This window comes from Nomia melanderi, chromosome 12 (assembly GCF_051020985.1).
Source record: "Nomia melanderi isolate GNS246 chromosome 12, iyNomMela1, whole genome shotgun sequence".
NCBI lineage: Eukaryota > Metazoa > Arthropoda > Insecta > Hymenoptera > Halictidae > Nomia > Nomia melanderi.
In genome coordinates, this window is record NC_135010.1 from 6,637,792 (window position 1) to 6,660,905 (window position 23,114).

Sequence of the window (23,114 nt, forward strand, 5' to 3'; positions counted from 1 at the left end):
CTTAGTAATAATTGCTAAACGAATCTATCAGGAATCGATCGTTTTGACTCGTCGAGTGTTAAACTGTAGTTTCAGTGTTAAACAAAGCCACACTAAATAACCTCCATCCCCAAAAACCACCTAACCAATACCCAATCACCCGATCCATGAGACACAAACCGCTCTGCGACCCAAAGCGACGAGATCCCGCGAGCCTCCGACTCTCCCGTACGCACCGTACGTAGCGCGTCGACAGTGGTAGTCGCGGCGTGCCGCGTGGTGGGAGGCCTCAATAAAAGTCAGTGGCAGACTGATTGTAATTCAGAGTGGCGGTAGACACCGGTACCAGTTCCCCGTACGGCCGCGCGCACGTTTCGCCGTGCCTCCTCTCGCTAAATCCTCTCGGAGCCCGCGGATCGGCGACTGACGCAAAGATCGACCCGACGAAACGCTCGAGAAATCTCAGGGAAACACCGTTCAACGGCGGTAGTCCTCGTTCAAGTCCACTGAAACGAGGAGACCAGCTCGCTGCATCGCGCGTGGCCAGCGAAACAGAAAAAAAAACCGAAAAGAACCGAAGAAAGGCAAGCTCGATCGAAGTGGCTCGCGAGCAGACACACGCGCGCGGTGGAAAACGATCGATAGTGTCGTGGCAACGACGGTTTCTGCCTGTCTGGCCAACCTGGCTGCCACCCTTTGTGCTACCACCGACTGTCGGACAAGGTGGTCAGTCGGAATCCTTCGTTAGGACGTACCTTAGCTGCGAGACACTCGAGAGATCGGTGGACACTTGATCTACAGCTCTTGCAGGAGACTGATCGTGAAGGAATCGAGGATCGTTCAGGTTGGGGAGTTAGAAGATTCTCTTGATCGAGAGGACACGTGGCGGTCCTGCGATCTTGGGGCTGACGATCCTGCGGAAACACGTGTGTCAGTGGTATCGTCGGGGTGCTGGAACGTTTAGGGGACTTTTGTGATCGGCGAGGATTTTACTCGGTGGAATAGTCGCAGCCGTTGATCAGAGGTTCGAAGATTGTTGGGTTTGAGGAACAAGGAGACGATGGCTAGGTGGAACGGTTTCTTCAGCTGGGAGAGGTGTACCGGAAGTGTCCTGCTCGCGGTGCTCCTCGCTGTCGCGAGGGTTAGCACTGAGGAAGAGGGACCCCCTATCTCGCAGACTGCGGCTATGGTAAGTGGATGTTTGGAGTTTGAGGTTTGGAGTGTAGTTTCCGATGGATTTGGGAGTTTGATTTCATTGAGATGTACTGAGTTAGAATTTTAGAGTTTTAATGTTATTTTACTATTATTTGTGGAAAATTTGAATTGTATGGGTATTAGTTTGTACGTGAGGTATTCAGTTTGTAGATTTGATTTGTAAGGAATTTAATTTCTATTAAATTTGGTTTGCATTTGATATGTGATGTGATATGTAGCGAAATTAAATCTGGTTGAGAGTAAAAGAGAATTTAACCTGTTAACCCAGTGATTTCCCTGGTAGACGTTCGGTCAGAATAAAGGCAAATGATAACTGAATACACGATGAATATGAGTATAATTTCATTTACATACCTATGGAAATTATGGTAATTAGACTGCGAATTCTTATGCAAAACTATGATTCGTATATCGTATGCTAGAATATTTTATATTATGATTGAGGAAAGAAGATTTAAAGATATTTTATGTCCAACTTGCAATTAGAGCTAAAAGTAGATTTAACGAGCATGAAGTTCTTCAAGATAAATGAAATATTTAGATTTCTATAATTTATATTTTAATTTGAAGTTCTATAAATGTATAAGTCTACACAATAATTAGAAGCATCCGAACAGAGTGTATAAGTTAAATAAAGATCGTTCAAATGACACGAAATAACTGGAACAAACAAGTTTTATATTTTGTTGGACGGAGAGTACGCATGATACCAATTCTAAGAAGTAGAAGTTGAATAAGTACTACCCAACTATGTTAAAAATAGAAGAAATGGAGTTAATATGATACAGGTTTCAAATAGAATAAGTCGAACAAGTACTACATGGGTACCAAAGTAGTAGAACAAGTTGACTGAGTACTGCACGGGTTTCACAGCAAGTAAAACAAATCGAGCAACCACTGCACACTCTTCGAAGGTGCAAAGTAAATCGCCCGAGCACTCGAGAGGTTTTCAGAGAAGTCAGATAACTTGTACAAACCTATCATTGACTTCGAAGTAGTGCAAGTGCACAAGAAAATTTTGCACAATATAATTGACCAAACATTCTACAGGTTTCCTAGAAGCAAATCTAATAAATCTTCTAAACACTTTCATCGTCTATAGAAAATAAAAATAAACCACCCTATAAATTTTGGAAGAACTCAATCATTCGATGTTAGTTTTCTAAAGATTGTACTTTCCATTTTTCATTACACTTTCAATAATTTTCCACTAAATAGAGTGCATCTATTGAGACTTCGATTAATTTAAAATTCAGTTTGCCTATTGCTAAATCAACTTTTTCAATAATTTCTCTCAAAAACATGTGTTATCTTAACAATTACAAAACGAAGCTATCACGAATCGATCATTTTAACCCATCTGGTAGTTTTAGTGTTAAATCTTTTTGAAATTCCTCTATAAAAACTCTAAGGGTACATCTATCGAGACTTCAATTAATTTAAAATTCAGTTTGCCTATTGCTAAATCAACTTTTTCAATAATTTGTCTTAAGAATATTTGTCATCTTAAGAATTATAAAACGAAGCTATTGCGAATCGGTCATTTTAACGCATCTGGCAATTTTAGTGTTAAATAAGAGAGTCCGATGATTGCGCAACTAAAAGGACGCGCGTTCGGAAGCGTCTCCGCGCAGCTTCCAGGAAAATTGTTGCGGTGTCATACGCTCGGAGTCGTGAGTAATAGCCGCGCGTCAATGGTACGTGGTCTTTTGACAACGCGAATAACATTCCAAAGGAAACGTTTATCTCTATGGCACTGATATACCGATTACGATGGATATCGAGCTGTCTTTGGAGCGGCGAGCCGCGAGCACATTGATTTCACACGATTCAGGTTTTCCCATTTCGCTGATCGCCTACCGTCATCTGGGACCGTGCAACGATCCTTTGTTCTTTTCGTGTTTCTTTTCGTTAGTTTGTTTGTGTGTGGGTCAGTTTAATTGCGGTAGTTTATGTTATACGAAAATTGTACTAGGAGTTGTTATTAGTAAACATTTTTTAATTGTCCTATGGGACATTGTGAAATTTATTGTGTACGAAGATTCCTTTGTTCCTCTCGTGTTCCTTTTTATATCTTTGTTTACTCTGTGCGAGAACTATTTTATGCTAACGTTTGTTGATTGGTATGTAGGAAATTACGAAATTCAAATTCTTTAATTGTTCTATAAGGAATTACGAAATTTATTCTATACAAAAATTCTTTATTCCTCTCGATTTTCCTTTTATTTCTTCGTTTATACTGCAGGGAAATTACTTTATTGTAACATTTGTTAATTATTCTATAAGAAATGGCGAAATCTATTCTACACGATAATTTCTTTGTTCTTTCCACCTTTCTGTTCGTTCTGTTAATAGAATAATTTGTTTCTCCAAATAGAAGATTCCTTAAAATAAAATAAATATATTAACTGAATAAAATATAATTAAAGATATACAGTGATTAGTGTCAACATGGAAATATTATGAAAAATATACATCATGATTGTTATTCGGTTTTACGGAATTCTGATCGTGACATTAGTATTATATACTGCCACGGAAAATTACTGAAACCATTGTCAAACGATTTTCCTGTTCCATCATTTTATTGTACTGGAACAACCTGATACATTTAATCAGAGGTAGATTAAATCCGACTCTTCAATATCGTGTTTGTTGTGTGATACTGTAGACTTTGCGATTATCGAAAATATTTCGTGAAAAGCATTGAATAATAAAGGTAATTCTACAATTAGACGGAATAGTTCAGATATAGTATCGTACACCGCGAAATTATCTTATCTCGCGCGTACAAGACATAGGATCGAGTTCCTCTTCAGAAATTTTGTAGAAAAACCGATGTCAATATTGACATTTTCACACCTTAAAATTAATAGTGTCGTGGTTTGATCTTGTTCTCTAGAATTCCTGTCCGATAGACAAGTGGCTCCTACATTACAGTAGAAACTGCGCTCTATAATCAGACAACCTTGGTATTTTGAAAAGAAGCTAAATTCCTGAGAAACCGTGCAGACTTTTTCGATTCTCTTTTCATATCTCACTGACTTTTCCATTGAAAATTGTATTTTAAAAATTATACAATGAATATGCATATTTTAAAACAAAGCAGAAACGGAGGATTATGTTCAGACAATATTCGAAAAAAAGAATATTTTATTTCGTGTCGACCTTGCTGACTTTTCAATTGTTTTTGCGAAGTTTACCGTGTTTTATACGGAATACTTAATTTTAAAGAATGCACAGCGAGCGTGTGTGGTTTGAGATACAGTAGAAGCGAAAATCTATGATCAGACTGCCTTGAAATTTTAAGCAGCCAGTCGGTTGCCGTGACTTCATTGTCCTTACGAATTATTCCTTAATTCTCTGTGGCTTTTCCACGAACAACGCTGTTTCACAAAGACATTCTGTCAAGAGTTCTATTTTAAGCCGAAGTAGAAATGGCATTTTATGACCAGACGCTGTTCAATGTCGAAAGAATGTAGCAGGCATGATCATGTTCATTTTGGTAACCTTTCTATGAAGTATGCTGTAACACTTCATATTATATCGACTGTGTAAAAGATAGTCAAAGTAGAATTAACAGGTTATGATCTGACTACGTTAAAATTAGATATAAATATTTCTAATATAATTGATTACATTTCATTTCATTTCAATTATTGGAGTTTTATTATTGTTGAAGTTCACATGGAAATGAAAACACTCTTTCATAGTCAGACTTGTTTAAAATACAAGAAAGACATTTCTTGTCGTCCTAACCTCACAGTAGTCGCAAATCGGAGTTTGCATATTCATATTACTTTCACTAATTATCAACAGCATTGTATATAAATATAAAGTATCGCATTAACATACAGTGGAAACAACATTTCATGACCAGACATCCGAAGCAACTTGAAAAAACCATTTTTCTTCGGATCATTCTGGTGTCATTACTTTCTACAATTATTTTCTTAATAATCAACAGACAATAGTTAACAATAGACCAAATTGGACTCTCAATCTACCCTAATTCCTAATGCTTCTTCAACAAATTTCGAATCATTCCTACTTCTCATCTTATCAAACCAAGATCAACCAACCTAAAACAGAACTTGAATGCAGCAAGTCAATTTTATCATCATATAATAACATACTCAATAGACTACAAATATATATGCATTTATAAGAAACCTAAAATTATAAAAGTGCGCATAAAACAAATTGAATTCTCGATTCACTGCAAAATAAACTTTCCATGATTCCAAACACACCTCAATCTTCCTAAAAATTTCATAGGATGAAAAAGCGTAACAAAAATTGCAAAATTACACAGATTGATGCGGTACAAAAAAATACATAACATATCCAAACTGTAATATTTTTAACGGTGTATTTATCACAAACACTATTTTCCATTCTAATTCCATTTTCCAGATTACATTCTAGAAAATTCGAATTTCCGTAAATATCCACAGTACATACAGCGATCAGATTTGTTCCACGTGACAAAAAGGAAAACACATTACCCATTGATCGAGATCAACGGATCTCGAGATCTGCACCGCAGGGAGAGAGAAAGAGAGAATTTCAAGTTCGCCGCGGGGCCGGCTGGTTTCAATGAATCGAAGGTCGGGAACGAGTCACCCGACGGCGTGTACCTGAACTTTGTCAGCAAAGGTGGCCGGTGAGTGACGTCACAACGTCCAACCTTATGTCATTACGTAGGAAACCGGTCTCGCTTGTTTCTGCAGTATACCCTGCATACCTGACGCGCTACGTCGCGTATATAAAATTACTTATGCGGCATTCTTTTCATTCTAACCAACGTCAAACGACGTTGGAATGCCTGGCGCATTGTCGTTAAAATCCCCTGCCGGTGTCATTAGCTAGCGTAATTAATTGAAAGAAATAAAAGGGGGGCTGACATCAGAGACACTGAGATTTCTGATTTTTTTATGGGAGCCTGTGATTCATTTCGTTGTGCTCGCGTTGTTCGTTCTTTTTTTCTTGATGGAGTTGAGTGTGTTTCAAAGGCTGGTTACTTGATTGATATTTAACACTGAAACTACCAGACGGGTCAAAATAATTCCTGATTTTTCCATTTTGCAATTATTAAAAAGGCAACAGATGTTTCTCTGAAAAATTATGAAAGAAATTAATTTAGCAATATGTCAACTGAATTATAAAGCAATTGAAAGTTTCAATAGATGCACTCTTGAAGTTTCTATAGAGGAATTTCAGAAAGTCAATTTAACTGATCGGTAGTTTTAGTGTTAAAGGAATAGATAAATTGGTAATGGAAATGTAATTAGTTTTAGGTATGTTGTGATTTATTTGAGATGGGTTTTTTGGGGTCTGGAATAGTGTTTGGAGAATTTTTGGGATGTGGGAAGAAGGTTTTTTTATGTGGAGTTTAGTTGAGGATGTGGAATAGAATTCTGTCGTTTGTTGAATGCAGTTGTATTCAGTTGAGTGCATTTCTGATGACGTGTCTGTTTAATGCTTGCCACATCTAGTTCCTGGGAATACTGACTTCTTCGACACGACCTACCTCTCTAGATCTTTGGAGATTACTTCATAGATCTTTTTTATGATTGCTGTAAATAGTCAATTAATAATTTTCACGTTAGACGATGCTCATTTGATTGTGAGAACAAAGGAAGAGAGAGGAGAAGAATTCTGTGCTTTTCGATTTGAGTACAACTATCCATGAAAATTGTACTTTTCAGTTTGATACATTTAACAAAATTCATTTAGTACAAACAAAATTTAATCATTCATTTACAAAATACCCACTGCAAGTTAAATGAACACATAAAGTAATTTCATTATTAATAAAAATTTTAAAAATATAATTTTCCTACTCACACTATTTCATTTTTTATCAATTCAACGGTGAAAATAAACTCTAGCAAACTTTTCAAAAAATTATTCCGTCATTGTTCAATTGCTGTAATTACGTATAAAGTAAATAAAGATAATGAACAGTGAACAGACACTTCAAATCCATTTTAATATTCCAATTCCTAGTACTTAATCAAAATTCAAGTTCACATTTAATTATTGAAAAAAAAACAGTTAAAAAGAATATTTTTACCAGATGTGCAACTTATTTATTTACTAACAGTATAAGTATAATTTAACCCTGCTGCTTTTCAACTCAATTCTAAAATACCAACTCAATTAGTTACAATTCAGAATGTCAAGATGTTATAGTCAAGACTAAGTCGTTTCCGTTGTTGGCAATACGTTAGTATAAAGACGCGGCGAAGTGTAATATAAAGGGTGTAACGTTTGTTACGCTTTCCTCGGGCCGCGAACCTTGGAGATAAAATTACTCGGGTTAGTGTTTACTCGGTCAGATAATTACCCGCGTTATCGTGCCGCCGTGATTGCTTAAACAGAGCAAACGAAATCGGCCGGGGCAATCTGGACGAATGTCGTATGTGATCATAATTATTCCAGGAAACTGTAACACATATCTGAGAATCGTTGTGTAATGTGTCGTAGCGCAGATTCTTCAGCAAACTGAAAAGTTTAGGGACTCTACTTTGCGACAGAACTTGTATTTTTAATTAAATAATTTTTTTACTTGACTCCAAAATAAATTTAGAATAATAAATAAATTTTGTAAGTAAATTTTGTAACTGTAGTGTTCTATGCACTTGTAAAATATAGTAAAAATTAATTATATTTATATTTCTCTAACATTATAATTATTATTAGGTCTTCTTCAATTTTATTGTGTCCCCATTTTTCTAATGTAACTTTGTCTTGAAAAATGTATGATAAAATTGTTAGCAATAGTTATAAATTAAAAAAAATATTGATTATTTAATAATTATTTTACGAAAATATTTGTGGTAGATATATTAATAATTGAAAACAGCACTAGGAACGAAGGAAAAGAATTGATCTGAGAGGTGTCATGTTTGCAAACACTATTTTTATCCCAGTTGCTTGTATTTTACTAGTTCAGGGACGACTATGGTTAATTAACCGATCGTTACGATCGTAAAAATGCTTGTGCAAGGGAAGCGACACGTAAAAGTACTTTTACAACGGATACGACCTGGGAAAATAATTTTAGTTCGGTTTACGAGGATTTCAGATATTAAGACCGCGCCGTGAACTCGATTATAGGGCACTGATTCCTTTGTGCTGCTCGCATTTGAGCGGCGATAATAAGTGAAAATGAAATTCGAGAACGCATTTACCTATTCAACAACGAATTAAACTTGCTTTTATCATTTTTTCGTATTGTTAAGACTGTAGAAAAGATCAATGACAGCGAAAAATATTGGAAAATAATGTTAAAATTGAACAAGTCATTTAAACTTTCACGTTTCATGTTTTTCTTATTTTGTTCTCTTTTATTCTTTATGTTTTTATTCACTATTTAATATTTACTTAATTCTACATACTATTTATTCGATTTTTATTTTTTTATTATCGAGTAACATATATTTTATAATAATAAAAATTTCTAATCTTGTAATTTACAATTATTAATATAGTATACATATATTGTGCTACTTTAAAGTACTTTCATTAAGTATTTTCATGTTGGAGTGCCAAGAGTCGTAAACAGTTATTTAGAAAAAGCAATAATTAATATTTCCCAGTGTAAGAATTAAATTAACATTTCATGTCGAGGAGAAAATTTTACCAAATTCTGACAGACTGGTTGCAATGAAACTGCTGCGTGCGACGGAAACTAGGGTAAACGCTTGTTGCAAGTAGTAAAAGTCGGGAACGTAGGCAGTAGAATTGTACTGACTTCAATCAGACAGATTCCTGCGGACTGGTGTTTGTAGCTGTCTCGAGGAATTACACGTTCAATAATATTCTCTGCACGCATCTACAAGCTTTCTTCAACAAATAAAAGAACTAAAAATTTGTTTGTTTATTTATAATGATGTATTCTACCAGTGATACTCCACAAGTATCATAATTCCAGAAGATAACATTATTACGACGTTAGATTTTCTTTCAATGAATTAAACTACAAAAACATAAACATTTTTCATTTTAAAGTAAAACCTACGTCTAAATCATTACTACTCAATAATAACTACATTGAAACATTCTCAAAACTAAAAAGCTTCTGTTTACTTCTCGAAATTAAACATTCCACGATAAATTTACCTTCTGCATCTCACGTTAGATTCTCTAATTTATATATTCTCCACTATTTCCCCCTTAAAAGTTTCCTTACTACCAACCCCTAAACACAAATTAACAGTGCGTTCATTACTTATAATCAGTGCATTACGACGGACATATTTTGTCACTGTGAAATCACAAATTTTTAATTATCTACTTCCATTCGTCACTTTCCGTTGCAATGTCCGACAAAAATGAAATAAATCCACAAGACGTCGATGTGTCAGTACATCACATCGATGTCACACGAGTGTGCAAAGGGTTAACGTATCGGACAGCGTAACAGAAATCGTCGAAGCACGAGAAACGTGATCAATTATTCAGGAAGAGGTACTACGACCGCGAGGACAGTCGTTAATTTATTCAAGCAATTATTATGATCTTGTTCCGTGACAATGTAATCGTGATACGCCGCTCAACGTGTAGCGTAATACTTTGTCAAAGCCATCGCGGCCGTAATTGACAGGAATTTATCGTACTGGCAGCTCGCCAAGTCAAACAACCACTGGGACACGGATTGTGTACCCCTTCGACGTCGCGGCCTATGTGTTCTAAGAAAAGTTCAGGAACGACAGGTGTGGCACGGACAAGCAGAGTTATTAATGAAACGCGCGTTGATTATGCAAAATAAAAGACACCGTGAACGAGGCGCGTTACATTTTCCCGTGGTCAACGAGGAGACGGATGACTGACGTTACTGCCTCAAATCTGGTAACACGTTTGACACGTCTTCTTTTACCCAAAATCTTCAAAATTAAATTTCTTTTTGATAGCATAATATAATATAAACACAATATTTCGATGTTATATTAGAATGTTTGAATCTCTAATGAATCTGGTATTTTGAATCGCAGGTGAATAATTATATATGCAGTCTACAAGTATTTACTTATTATTATTCTTCAGTCAATGGAATGAATAATATAAGCTTCATCTATAGAAAAATTACGTAGATTGTATTACAATTTTTGTTAACACGTTGACTGCCACGTCGATCACCGATGACCGGAGTTTCCAAATTACCTGACAATAATTATAATCTGTCAGATAACTAATGTCGAATGGAAATATTTCATAAGTTACTGGAAACAGTGTAACATAAGCATTGCAATTTCAAATAATAAGTAACCGTTCCTCTTTATCTTTGCTACAAGAGAATAAGCGATACATAAAGCTCTGAAGGTTTCCGTGGCAACGTGTTGAACGTGTTTAAATTCATCATAATTGCATTCAATTGTTTATATGCAGAATTTTCGAATGCATTCTTCTGATTATTTGTGGTGTCTTAAATAGAAGAGATGCTAACTGAATCTATACAAGTAGCAAACCACGAGTAAAAAGTAAAAGAGAACGGTAATAGAGAATGACCAAAATAAGGATAAAAAAGAAAATAGAAAAATAAAAGAAGTTAGATCGGTGAGCAACAGAATAATCTCAAATCCGCTGAGTCCACGGCCGAAAGAACAAAGCTCAATCCATTTCCATGTGACCAGTGCCAAACAGAATTCCTCCGCCTTCCGTTCGGTGTGATTGAACCATCGAGCCTCGCATTTAGGGGCTCTCGTCCGATCGATCGTTTATGGCAGTGGAGTCTCGAAATCACGGCGGGAAGTATTTTTAGAGGCATCGCCGCTAATTGAAACCGGCGTGGTCGTCGTCTCGGCGAGATCTCGTCCGACGCGATGGGAGAATACCTTTCGCACACACGCCAGAACCGACGGAGACGAATGCTAAGCAGACGAGGTGGACGCGCGAAGGAGCGAACGATCGCCGGATCGAGCGACGATGAGAATATCTATCGGACGATCGTTAATATTCCGATGACGGCCGGCCCGTGCCCCGACTGCGGAATCGGCCGCGGCGAAGGCCAACATTCGCGATCTTACGACGCGTGTATTTCCGTGTCGAGGCACATACATTATTTACCATTTCCTAGTATGATCCGCGAGCGAAAAGAAAGAGACTCCGAGCGAACCGATCGCTCGGCAACGAGCCAAGCCCCGCGAATTCTTCCGTCGACCCTCGGTTTTCAGGAGATCTGGACAAAGGATCGCAGCCTCCGTTCCATATAGTTTTATACAAATATACGTGCTCAATGCTATTCGATATTGCGTTCGATCGAATTTTACTCGTGCGATTTCGATACGATATGAAGGGGTTTATATTGGCGCCTTTTATGTTGTTTGTTTTAATACTTTGACTGCCACGGCGGTCGTCGATGACCGGAGCTTTCAAATTATAAGAAAACATTTATAACTTGGAGGATAATTTATTTCGAATACAAATTTTCCGTAACGCAAATAACTAGAATTTTCATATCAAAGAATTAATAATTCTTGCTTTGTGTCTTTGCTATAGAAAGGATAAGTGATACATAAAACGCTGATATTTTGTAGCAGTCAACGCGTTAACCCTTTGCAATTAGATTAAAGGAATTATTAATAACAATGTAGTTATTATCTTACATTTTTGCACTATAACATCATGTCAGATACACGATGAAGATTTCAAATGGAATTTAACTCTTTGCGCTTCTATGTCGATGACTCGACATCAGTTTTATTCACAGGTGTAATTCTTTGTCAAGATATTTTTAAAAATAGATTATATTATTATGTTATTTTCAATATTATTAGTAAGAAGAATCGTTTACACTGCTCTCTACAAACTAACTATTTTTTAAAATGCATTTCAAAGGAAATATCGTAATAATACAGAGTTATCGAGGAAAAAATGCAAAAGAAGTTCGGAGTGCAAAGGATTAACAAGTGTGAGTAAATTTTACGACTCGGAGTAAAACACAAGTGACATATATCGACCACTATAATTACGGCCCGGATCTTGACCGAGTAAATGGTAGTGCAAGGGGTTAATATTAAGTATCACACTTTAAGTCTCGATCTATGCAATCTTGCTCACATATAAGTCTTCGCAGTAAAGCTGTAAATTTTCTTTAATGTTTCTTCCTTTCTATATAATTCGAAAGAAATATATATATATATATATATATATATATATATATATATATATATAATATATATTTGGAATATATTGAAAACGAGAGTATATTCAACTGACCTCGGAAACGAAGAGAATTCTTAAGAGACAGAAGAATTAGAAAGACAATTTACCTTGATTATTAAGAATTTACTAATCTTTAACACGTTGAATGCCTTGGGGGTCACCGGTGATTATTCGCAAACATTTCTATATTATAAATAATGATACCCATTGCGGTGACATTCAGTTTGATGGACGTGCAATGTTAATAATCCAATTTAGTCAAATGATTTGATGTATTTCTTCCATTTTGTGTATTTTGCTCTATGAAATCGCGCGGCATTCGACGTGTTAAACTACGTTTTATTCGAATTCCAAATACCACAACAACAATTTACAGCTGAAATGTATGCTAAACGTCATTAGACGGAACAAAGCAAAGCAACAAAGACCCCAAGACAGCCAGCCGAGTTTTCCCGACACGGGACAGGCGCATCTCTCTTAAACCCGGATTTTTTCCTGACGTCAGCTCGTGCAGCATCGTGTCAGGCGAACAGGGTCAGACAATTATTTCACCGGGCATGGGACGCATTTGCGCAACGGAACGATTACAGTTCCAAGTCTAATTAGCCGTTCCACGCACGTCTGGTAATGATCGGGTGCGATTAGTAATTGTAATAAGTCTGCACCAAGAGCATTGCTATCTTTGCATCAACAAGTACCTTCCGTAACGCTTGATAAAACGCGGAAGCAGCCGGTGCATTTCCAAAGATTTCAGATCATTTGAAATTCGAGGGAATCGGTTATAGAGGATACTTCACTCGATTCGCGCGCTTCTGTTGATTAACGACTTCGTGGTTGCTGATTGTAGAAGGCACTTAGCGCATTTTTATCGACTGCAAAAGGTGCTGGAATTAATTTCATTGATTCTGGAATATACGGGGCTTATTCTGATGATTCTGACCTATTCCGTTAATTGATTTTATTTTCGTCGGTTATAAAAACCATCGAATTCTTTTTTGAGGAATTTGGGAACGGTTGAACTGATTTTAATTGATTCTAGATATGATACAATTGAATTCCGTTAATTTTAGAAACCAATGAATTTACTTTTATAGATTGTGAAAATCATCACTGGATTCATTATATTCAATTTACTACAAGATTTAGTTATTTATTTATTAGATTTAGTTGATTTTCTGTAACCACAAGAACTGCTTCCGTTTCCACCAATTTCACGGACTACTCGCTGCAGTTTTACCAAAACAGCTCCTGTTTCTCGAAACCGTAAAACTTGTTTTTACCAATTCCGCAAATTAAATTAACATCTGATTTCCTTCAACTATTTCTAGAAACCAGCGATTTCATTTCTGTCAATTCCAACAACCAGTTGGTATTTCTATCAATTCCTAAAAATCGCTGAACTTATTTTCCTTTAACGATTTTAAATGAAAACTTTAATTGAGTCTTTCTGTTACCGATTCGGACATTCTCTGAATTTGTCTAGATCGATTCCAAGGTGCTGCCGGGTTCGTTTCTATCGATTCTAACGTCCAGTGATTTAATTCCAGTCCCCGTTCATTTCCATTCCAAACATTTATTCAGAACAGCACGATCGATCGAGACGGTCCGTACGATGTAACACGGTGTAACACGATGTATCTCTAATGATGTCACCCTTAACATTCCCGATAACCCTGATTTGAATGTTGACATTGCCGGACAATGCGGAACGCAGCGTGCGTCTTATCGGGAGAAAGAAAGAGCAAGCTCGATACGCATTTCGATCGATCGGCGTTGTCCATATACGTTGCCTTTGCGAAACGGAACCGTTCGAACAATAGCAGATTTATAATTGCCCAGGCAATTAAGAGAAACTAATAAGTGCAACGGGAACAATGGAAATTTGAAAAGAGAATTCTATTAGGAAATCGCGATCTGTTACTCGTTTTAATTATTATTATTACAACATTAGAAATTATGTTGTGATGTATCATCTAATATAAATCTTTTGCTCGTTTCAATTATTATTATGTTGTAATATAATATCTAATATCTATAACATTAGAACATTAGAATCTTATTTATTCCTTGTAATCTATTACGAATTTTTAATTCGTTAATCTAACTTTTCCAAGTGACCTTTGCAAATGATTTGGAACATAAGGTTGAAGATTAATTCCTTAGGAGTATTTGTTGAACAAATAAACAAATTTTTTAAATCTTAAATATTTGACTATTTGTTGTTTAGTTTTCTGAAGAAGTGGATTTAAAATTTCAGGTGCATCGGTGCACTTGCAAAAATAGATACAATGATACTTATCTTGTATTCCATAACAGTGCATTATACCATTGGTAATATCAATTATTTTACGAAAATATTAATTTAATAACAACTCATTTAGTTGTTAAATAGTTAATAATAAGTCACTTACTGTTATATCAAAGAACACGAACATTTATTTATCATTATTCTACGATACGCAAAAAACGTACTAGTACATCATTCGCACGCAATATGCTAACGTACGATAAAACGCAACACGTTTCCACTTCAATTATGAATATACCGTTGTTCGAATACTTTCGCGCGGCAATATACACTCGACAAGTACTTCCGGAGCCGTTGAATCAGCTACTTTTTTGTTTCACGAGGGTCAATGAGTCACATGGAGTTCTTTTCTTTTTTTTCTGACGCCTCAAGCAGATTGTGACACGCATTTTTGTGCGCGGAAGGTCGTAGGTCGGCAACCGACCGTTTATAAAACATAAACAATGGCGAACAAAATAGCCTAGTCTCGCGAAGGAATAGACAACTATCGCTTTTGTAGAACGGCTTTTGCAATGCAAAATATTGCAATTATTCATATCTGATGAACGTTCCGTTATTATATGAACGTGACTCACTCTCTTTGGAAATTAGAACTGTTCTCGAAAAAACAAAATGGTTTTGGAAGAGGGTCAAGAATAAAGTTTATGTAAGCTATTTTTGGAAGATGTATTTAATCAAGTTATAATTAAGGGCTTTTTGTTAAAATTAAATAATATTATTGTTAGAATTGAATCAAAATGAAATATATATCTACACCTATATAAACATATATAAATATATAATATATACTTATATATATATATAAATAAATATTCAGTAGAAATTAATTGTTTCATTAACTAACAGTTTCAATTTACTGAATACTTTTATAGCAAGTATACTATATTTAATGAGATATAAAAAAATAGTTGCATGTCCTAGAAATCAGTTTATACATTTCCTTGCTTTATCTTAATAAATTCAGATTACTTTATCTTAACTGCGGTAACTTAAAGTGAAATACAATGAAAGTAGTATAGTGCTATGTAATAAGTCTGCGGAGCTTTATCTATTAATGGCTCGCGCGAAAATATAAAAACACATGATGTATATTAAGAAAAATTTATTATATTCGACTATATAGTTATGGCAATAAATGTTTTAGTTATTGGAAGGAACTTTTCTTTTAGCCTGATTTTCACGGAACCATTAAAAGTCCGAAATACTTTAAAGTAAAGAGTGAAAATAGAAATTTGTATGAAACGTGAACAGCATGCATTATTCATTTTATTAAGTATAATCTGAGTTTTATAAACCTCTAAAATTCAAATTAATCTAAAAGATCCACTAAGAATAGAATATTGCACAAATATTCTCACTAAAATAATAACTCCTTTTTTTTAGCACGTAATAATGATTCTATTAAATCCATTAGTAAAAAAATAATAGTATGCAAATCCTTCCCTGATCGACTAAAAATCCCACTCGAGAATCCAACGATCATAACACTTACCGAAGTACCTTTAAAATAATTTTGTTTTCCTAGTGATTCTATTAAATCCGCTTACTAAACGAAATCATAGCATGCAAATTCGTCCTTGATCATCTAAAAATCTCAATCGAGAATCCAACGATCATAACACCTAACGAAGTACCTTTAAAATAATTTTGTTTTCCTAATGATTCTATTAAATCCGCTTACTAAACGAAATCATAGCACGCATATTCGTGCTTGGTCATCTAAAAATCTCATTCGAGGATCCAACGTGGCACACAGGAATGCACGTTCTTATCGCGAGATCGACACAGAATTCGTATAAACGGCTGGCCTCTCGCGAAATCACCATGGCCGCCATCGCGGGATTCCTAGTCGACTTGCCGCCGCGATACATTTTAATTCGCCGCGGAAACGAGTTAAGAAAACGGACCTCGCGTTCCCACCCCTTCCTCCGGGCAGCCTTTACTCGTGAAATCTGTTATCTCGGAGGTGTTCCACGAACAGGTGCACGCAAGATTTTAAATTGGCCTCTTACCTGGGGCCCGGGTCGGATAAGGTCAGTTAGGGTCAAACACCTGTGCAGGCCAGAAGACCGACCGCGTGAACAAATATCGCGCAATCGAGATCCCGATTAATAATGCTAGATCGTGACTGATAAACTCTCGGCGTTTCTGCTGACAGATTTTCTAGCAGGTTATATTTGTACTATTGTTATTGCGTTTGGAAACTTTTATTAGCTTCTGTGGGAGATTGGTTGAAGTGTGCAGGGTGCCTATGTAATAATAATCAATATTTTTATTAGATAATAGAAGAAAGGGAATGAGAATGAAAGTAACGATACAGCGATTCAACTATTTGTACACATTTGTTTTTGGTAGATTTTATTTTAGTTTGGTTTGGTAATAGATTTGTTCCAATTTGAACTATTAATTAGATGAGGAAAGTATGTTTCTAGTTATTTTTGTAATTATTGTGTGTGATTCGTAATGAGTACACATGCTCCATAAAATATTCTAGATCTGTATCTGTTAATTGTCATATTCGTACGTGAATAGTTATCATCAAATTATAAAATTAACATTGTAAAAAGTTTTCAAGTCGAAAAATTATCCTATGGAACATGGTATTTCGATTACTATCTGCATTTCACATGTAGATTAATATCTACAAAAAATAAGGAGACCATAAAGTGTAATTTTAAAAGGTGTAATTAGAAAGCTGTAAAAAATTCCTGAGCCAAAAAATTATCCTACGGAACATAGTATTACCATTACTAATATAATATCTAAAAAAAAAAAAGAATATCATGAAATAGAACACATCCATTGCTAATGCAATAAACGAAAAAATAAAAATGTCCTAGAATATCGTACACCAATTGCTGATAAAGAGTAGAAAAACAGAAGAATTCAAATACGGAATGCTGCGATCTTCTCTGATCGTAATCAATAGTATCGAATCAAACTGTCAAGATGAAGGTGTGGTGAGATTGCGCCGGGAATCAGAGGCGAACGATATCAAAATTATGGCGGGTGTCGATGTCGACGTAGGGAAGAAAAAACCATCGGTACAAAGGGAATCATGGGACTATTAACGTGAAAATATATTGTGCGGCCGTACAAAGCTACAATGGACGATCGGCGGAGATAGGCTTTTGTATTCAAGAGACGGCCGGAGGAAGATGCGAAGGCGTTGAATACTGATGTCGTGTGCGTCGACAAAGACCTCTTCAAGGTCGGGGTCGCTACTCGATACCCGTGCACCTTTTGCCTTTCCACGGCTGACAGATCCTTCCGTGCACCTTTTACTGCACCGTTAAATGCACTCCGGAATCACGTTACACTTTCGACCCGTGAGATTAAGCAGTTAACTGAGTTTCGCGGGTATACACGTCGTTTCGAACCGCAAGACAATAGTGAATTTGTTTAACGATACATTATTTAGGTTTTTTAATAAACGCGCAGTCGTTGAAGACGAACAAAATGAAAATTTGAAAGATGATCAAATGAAAATTTTTGGTTAGTTTCTTATTAGAATGTGTTGTAGGTTTCACTTTGAAAATGGAAAATACAGTTAATAGATTGTGCCTAGCAAATGGTGTAATTTATGAAGTTTGGTGAGGATTATTTATTCTCATGTATGTTGTTGTGAAAAGACGTTTATTTTAGAAAGTGAAAATGAAGGATTGTATGAACGAAATAATTCTATACAAATGCTAATATAATTGAACTGAGAATTGTCGTGTAAATTCCTAATTTCATAACTTATTAAAAATCTCAATAAACAAAAAACTACATTCGTTGATTAACAGATAGTTTCCTTATGCTTCGCAAACTTGCATATGCCACAAATGCATAAAAATCCACAACTGCATCGAAATGTAGCTGATAAAATGCTTTTCTGTAAGAAAAAATAAAATCAAACCAACTAATCCCTTTAATCAGATGCAAAGTTCAATGCAAAGAGCTTAAAATTTCAATTTCTATTCAGTTTTGGCTGACAAAACCTACTGTCTAACAGAAAAACTTGCAACACACCCTGTACAGCACCGTAACTCTACAATATCCTGTCAGACTCGTGGTGAAGATTTCAAATAGAATTTAACAAACATAAATGTTATTCAGTTTGTTTGAATTCAAATGAAGCATTATTCCTCTGTTCCCAATGATTATACTTTACAGCAAACGTTGGCGTAGAATGTATCTAGAATTCGTATCTAGTTTTCAATAAATTATTAACTATAAAATAGTTAACCCTTTGCATTCGTATGCCATATTAAAAATGAGAATACAAAATTCTTATAAAACATTGGAAATTGTTTAAAAAAGTACCACACTTTACAAGATTATAAAAATCCAATCTTATTACAATAGTAATAAACAAAATAATTATAAAACATTCAATTCCTCCGCTGTAAATTACTTTAATCTATTTCCCTAAAAGTTAATACAAGTTTACACCCAACAACATGGAAAACAAATCGCGAGCAAAGGGTTAAATCGATCACAGTTCAGAAAGAAATCATAAAACAAGAGGTTCAATTCGCCGGATTTCCCTGGGTGGTCTCTCCCGTGGCAGCGAAGGGGTGAAATGTCGCTGAGGACCTAGTTCCTAAGCCGGCCGAGCAAACGTGGCGAGATTTCAGATGACCGTGCATCATAGCTTATGCATCCGGCAACCCTTAAGGCCGTGAGTCACGCTCCCCGTTTCTCGCACGAAACGCGAAACACGTAGCAGCTCCGGGCAGAAATAATGTCCACAACGGGGAACACCGGCAAAAGTCGCTCGTTCGCGCCGAGCTTGATGCTCAATTCGTTGTCGACGATCTAACGAGGGCTTAAAAATACCAGGAACCTGATATATAGCTACTCGAATGGGTCTAACGAGACCCAAAGTGTGAGAGGATCCGAGAACTTCAGAAACAGAAAGTTTGGTTGGCAAAATTCTTCTGAATTTGTGAAATTTTTTTAAAGACTTCATCCTTTCCTAAATACAGTAGGATCGAGATTATTATATTTGCCTTGGTTCATCTGCAAACTCGATAATTGGAATTCTTAAGTTATAGTTTAGGGTATGTACTATCGAATTTTACAAACGTGCTTTGAAGAGGTTTTCATTGAGTCTCCATTTATCTGGGCTGTTAGTTGCCTAGTTAAATCGGATAGTAGAAGTTCTATTATACCTTTTGTTTATGTATTTGGGAGGTATGGAGATTGGAGAATATATTTTAACAAAAAGATCATTTATTTTTCAATCCAAAATATATACTTATTTAAAAAAAATAGATAATTTATTTCTAAATCCAAAATATATGTAATATACTTAAAAAAATACTTATTTAAAAGAATGGACCATTTATTTTGCAATCCAAAATGTAAGTACTGTCGACCCGACCTGACCCGATACTTTCAGATTCTCGCGCATCTCTACGACAATCGCGATACCAGTCGACCGGTAAAAAGGACGATGATTCCCTTCTACGCGACAGTTTATCAGCGATAACGCGGTCTGATAAGATTCCGCGGGCAAACAGACGCGCGACTATCGGGAGTTGTTTCACGCGGTGCTCTCTCTTATCAGAATTATCGCATTAGGGGGCATTACGCGTGCCGTTTTCATCGAAATTAATGGATTCGTAGCGGTGAGCTAGGATAATGGAGTACTGACACAGCGAAAAGATTGCGTTTTTTTTTCATTTTATCGCAGGAGGAATTATTCATTGTGGTTGACTTGAGTTAGAGGTCCGTACGTTTGTAAATTCGTTGACGATCTGTTGATTAGAGATATTTTATGATTAATCGTCTGTCAGGAGAGAGGTAGAATTATTTTCTTAATGTTAAAATAATGTACAAATTTATTGGTATTGGTTTATAAATGATTTCTCGTGGAAAAATGAAACAAAAAGAAGGTCAAAGTTTGTTATAAATGGCTTTTTCTTAGCTCAAATATTTACGAGTGCCATTGAACATTAAAGTTCGCAATCTAATAATTACTAGTGACATGTTTTAAAAAGAAAAAAGAATTTTACGTTCATTGCAAAACCAAGCTCACATTAAACATTAAATATTAATAAAATGGATATAATGTTACCATTAAATACTAATACTATAACATACTCCAGCAATACTATAACATACTACACAATATTCATTAAATTCCACTTTAAATCTCAACTAACAATCCAACCTTACGTTACGAGGCAAATGGTTTGAATCTAAAAAATGGTACACCTCATAATTCCAATTCACGAATCATGCATTCAGAAGATAATCGTACACTAAATATTAACAAAAAAGGAATATTATTACTACCAAACATTAATACTACCACTAACTATCATATACTAAACAACATTTATTAACCCCTTACAAAAGAGAATTTTTGAAACTGACAAAAACTGTCACAAGACAGCTGAGTTACAAAATCTTAAACACTAGATAAAACCACACATCAATCTCGTGATTTGAACAATGAAACGATTCATTTGTAGCTTTCGAATGTAGGTATCAACACTCGAAGTCGCCATTATGTCATTCGACCGCAAAGTAATGAAATTAAATCTCAACTATATAACAACCCAACCCTACATCGCAAGGCAACCGGGTTGAAGCTAAAAAATGGCGCAACCTTGTTCGCTCAGCTGATAATTTCAAATTTAGCACGAAGCGTGCATTCGGGAAGCGATCGTACGATACCAACGCGAGATCGAGTCAGCTGGACGGAAGGAAGAACTGCCGGGCCACGTGATCTCCCGCGACATTTAAAAGCGACGCGTTTTCGAGATTCGGATGCGCGGGAAATTTACATTTGCCCGGGACGTTTGGCCTTTCAGGTGTCCCGGGTATCTTCTAATCGGAAAGGTCGCTGCTTGATGCATCGGTTGACCCAGTTACCCCGTTCGCTTCGTTACTGCACCAGTGAATTCATCAAGCGATGCCTACGCAGAAATTCCGCTAAAAATCGATCGGGTCTTTACGACCCGTGAATCTTGTTCACTCTGTTCGATATGATCGTAAGCTTGAACTACTCCGACGATGAAAACAGCGGGGACTATAGCATCGGGATGAATACTTTAACCTGCGCTTTGACTCGTTCCTCTCTGGTGTTAGAGCTGGGGATAGATAATATGATTATACGTTACTGGCGATAATTAAAATTTAACAATTGATTCTCTGGTGTTACGGGGATACGTAATATGATTACATGTCACTGAGGATGGTTAACATGTTGATTGCCACGAGAATTTCAAGCGTTTTGTTATAGTAATGTTTATTCCTTCGTAATAGTGGCAAATGGTATTAGAAATAATTATTAATGATTCGGTATTACAGTACTTGTGTTACACTATTATCTAGCTGCTTATGTTACTAGATATTTTTATTCGATATCAATTTCCTTATTGTAATTGTTTTTATGCAGTTTGGAAGCTGCGGTCACCGGTGACCACCGTGGCAGTCAACTTGTTAAAATTCTAGTTTTAAAACTGGGAAAACGTGATGTGATTATACGTTACTGATGGTGATTAAAATTAAAAAATTGAGTCTCTAGTGTTAGAGCTGGGGATATGTAAAATGATTATATATTACTGACGATAATTAAAATTTAAGAGTTGATTTTCTAGTGTTAGAGCTGGGAATACGTAATATGATTATATGTTACTGACGATGATTAAAATTTAAAAATTGATTCTCTAGTGCTAGAGCCGGGGATATGTACAATGATTACATGTTACTACCGATGATTAAAGTGTAAAGTTCGATTTGATGAGAAACTGCTTTTTGTAATAGAGAGTTAGTAGATGTAGTTTGTTGTTGGCAGTTGGAATAATTGTTAGTATCAATGGTTGTTGGAAAATAATTGTTGTATCGCGGTGCAATTGAAATTGAAGGCAATAGAGTAAGATTTAATGAGTAAGTTTTAAAATTGCATTTTAGTATGATTTTTATTTAGAAAATAAGGGAAAAGATATTTAGAGTTTCTTTTGCATTGGTAGGACTACTAAACAAAAAAAAGTTTGTTTCAAATATTATATTGATGATTGAAGATTGAATTGAAATTACTGATAGTTTCGTAAATGAAGAAGGAATTCCAACCAACCGAACAGAATAACATTCTTTACACAATGTCACATATTTCAAAAAGTATTCTGCTACATACCCAATTATTAATGCTTTTGTAACAGAGACAAGACAAAAACATTTTTACCCATCCTAATACAATAACATTGTTGACATATTGTCACATGCTTCAAAGATTTACCTAAAAGAGCTACCCAATTATTAATAGTTTTGTAACAGAGAAAAGAATTCTGAGAGAACATTGTTCACCAACCCAATAGAATAACACTACTGATACAATGTCGCGTGTTTCAAGTTCAAAGGACAATTCCTCCCGTTCGCAGGACAATGTCTCCACGCTACATTGTTCGCGATTCGCGAGATTCCCATGCAATTGTTATTAGTT

General features: G+C 35.7%; 1 protein-coding gene across 4 annotated transcripts in view; it reads left to right on the top strand.

Annotated features, from left to right (window-relative positions):
- The first annotated feature begins 291 nt into the window (after positions 1-291).
- The window catches only part of LOC116426310 (Matrix metalloproteinase 1), a 55,094-nt gene continuing 32,271 nt past the window's right edge, over positions 292-23,114 (top strand). For all 4 annotated transcript variants that reach the window (XM_031975102.2, XM_031975104.2, XM_031975103.2 and 1 more), the window contains exon 1: positions 292-1,168. In XM_031975102.2, coding sequence (XP_031830962.1) covers positions 1,040-1,168 — 129 coding nt within the window. In that variant the 5' untranslated portion in view covers positions 292-1,039. The remainder of the gene's footprint in view (positions 1,169-23,114) is intronic.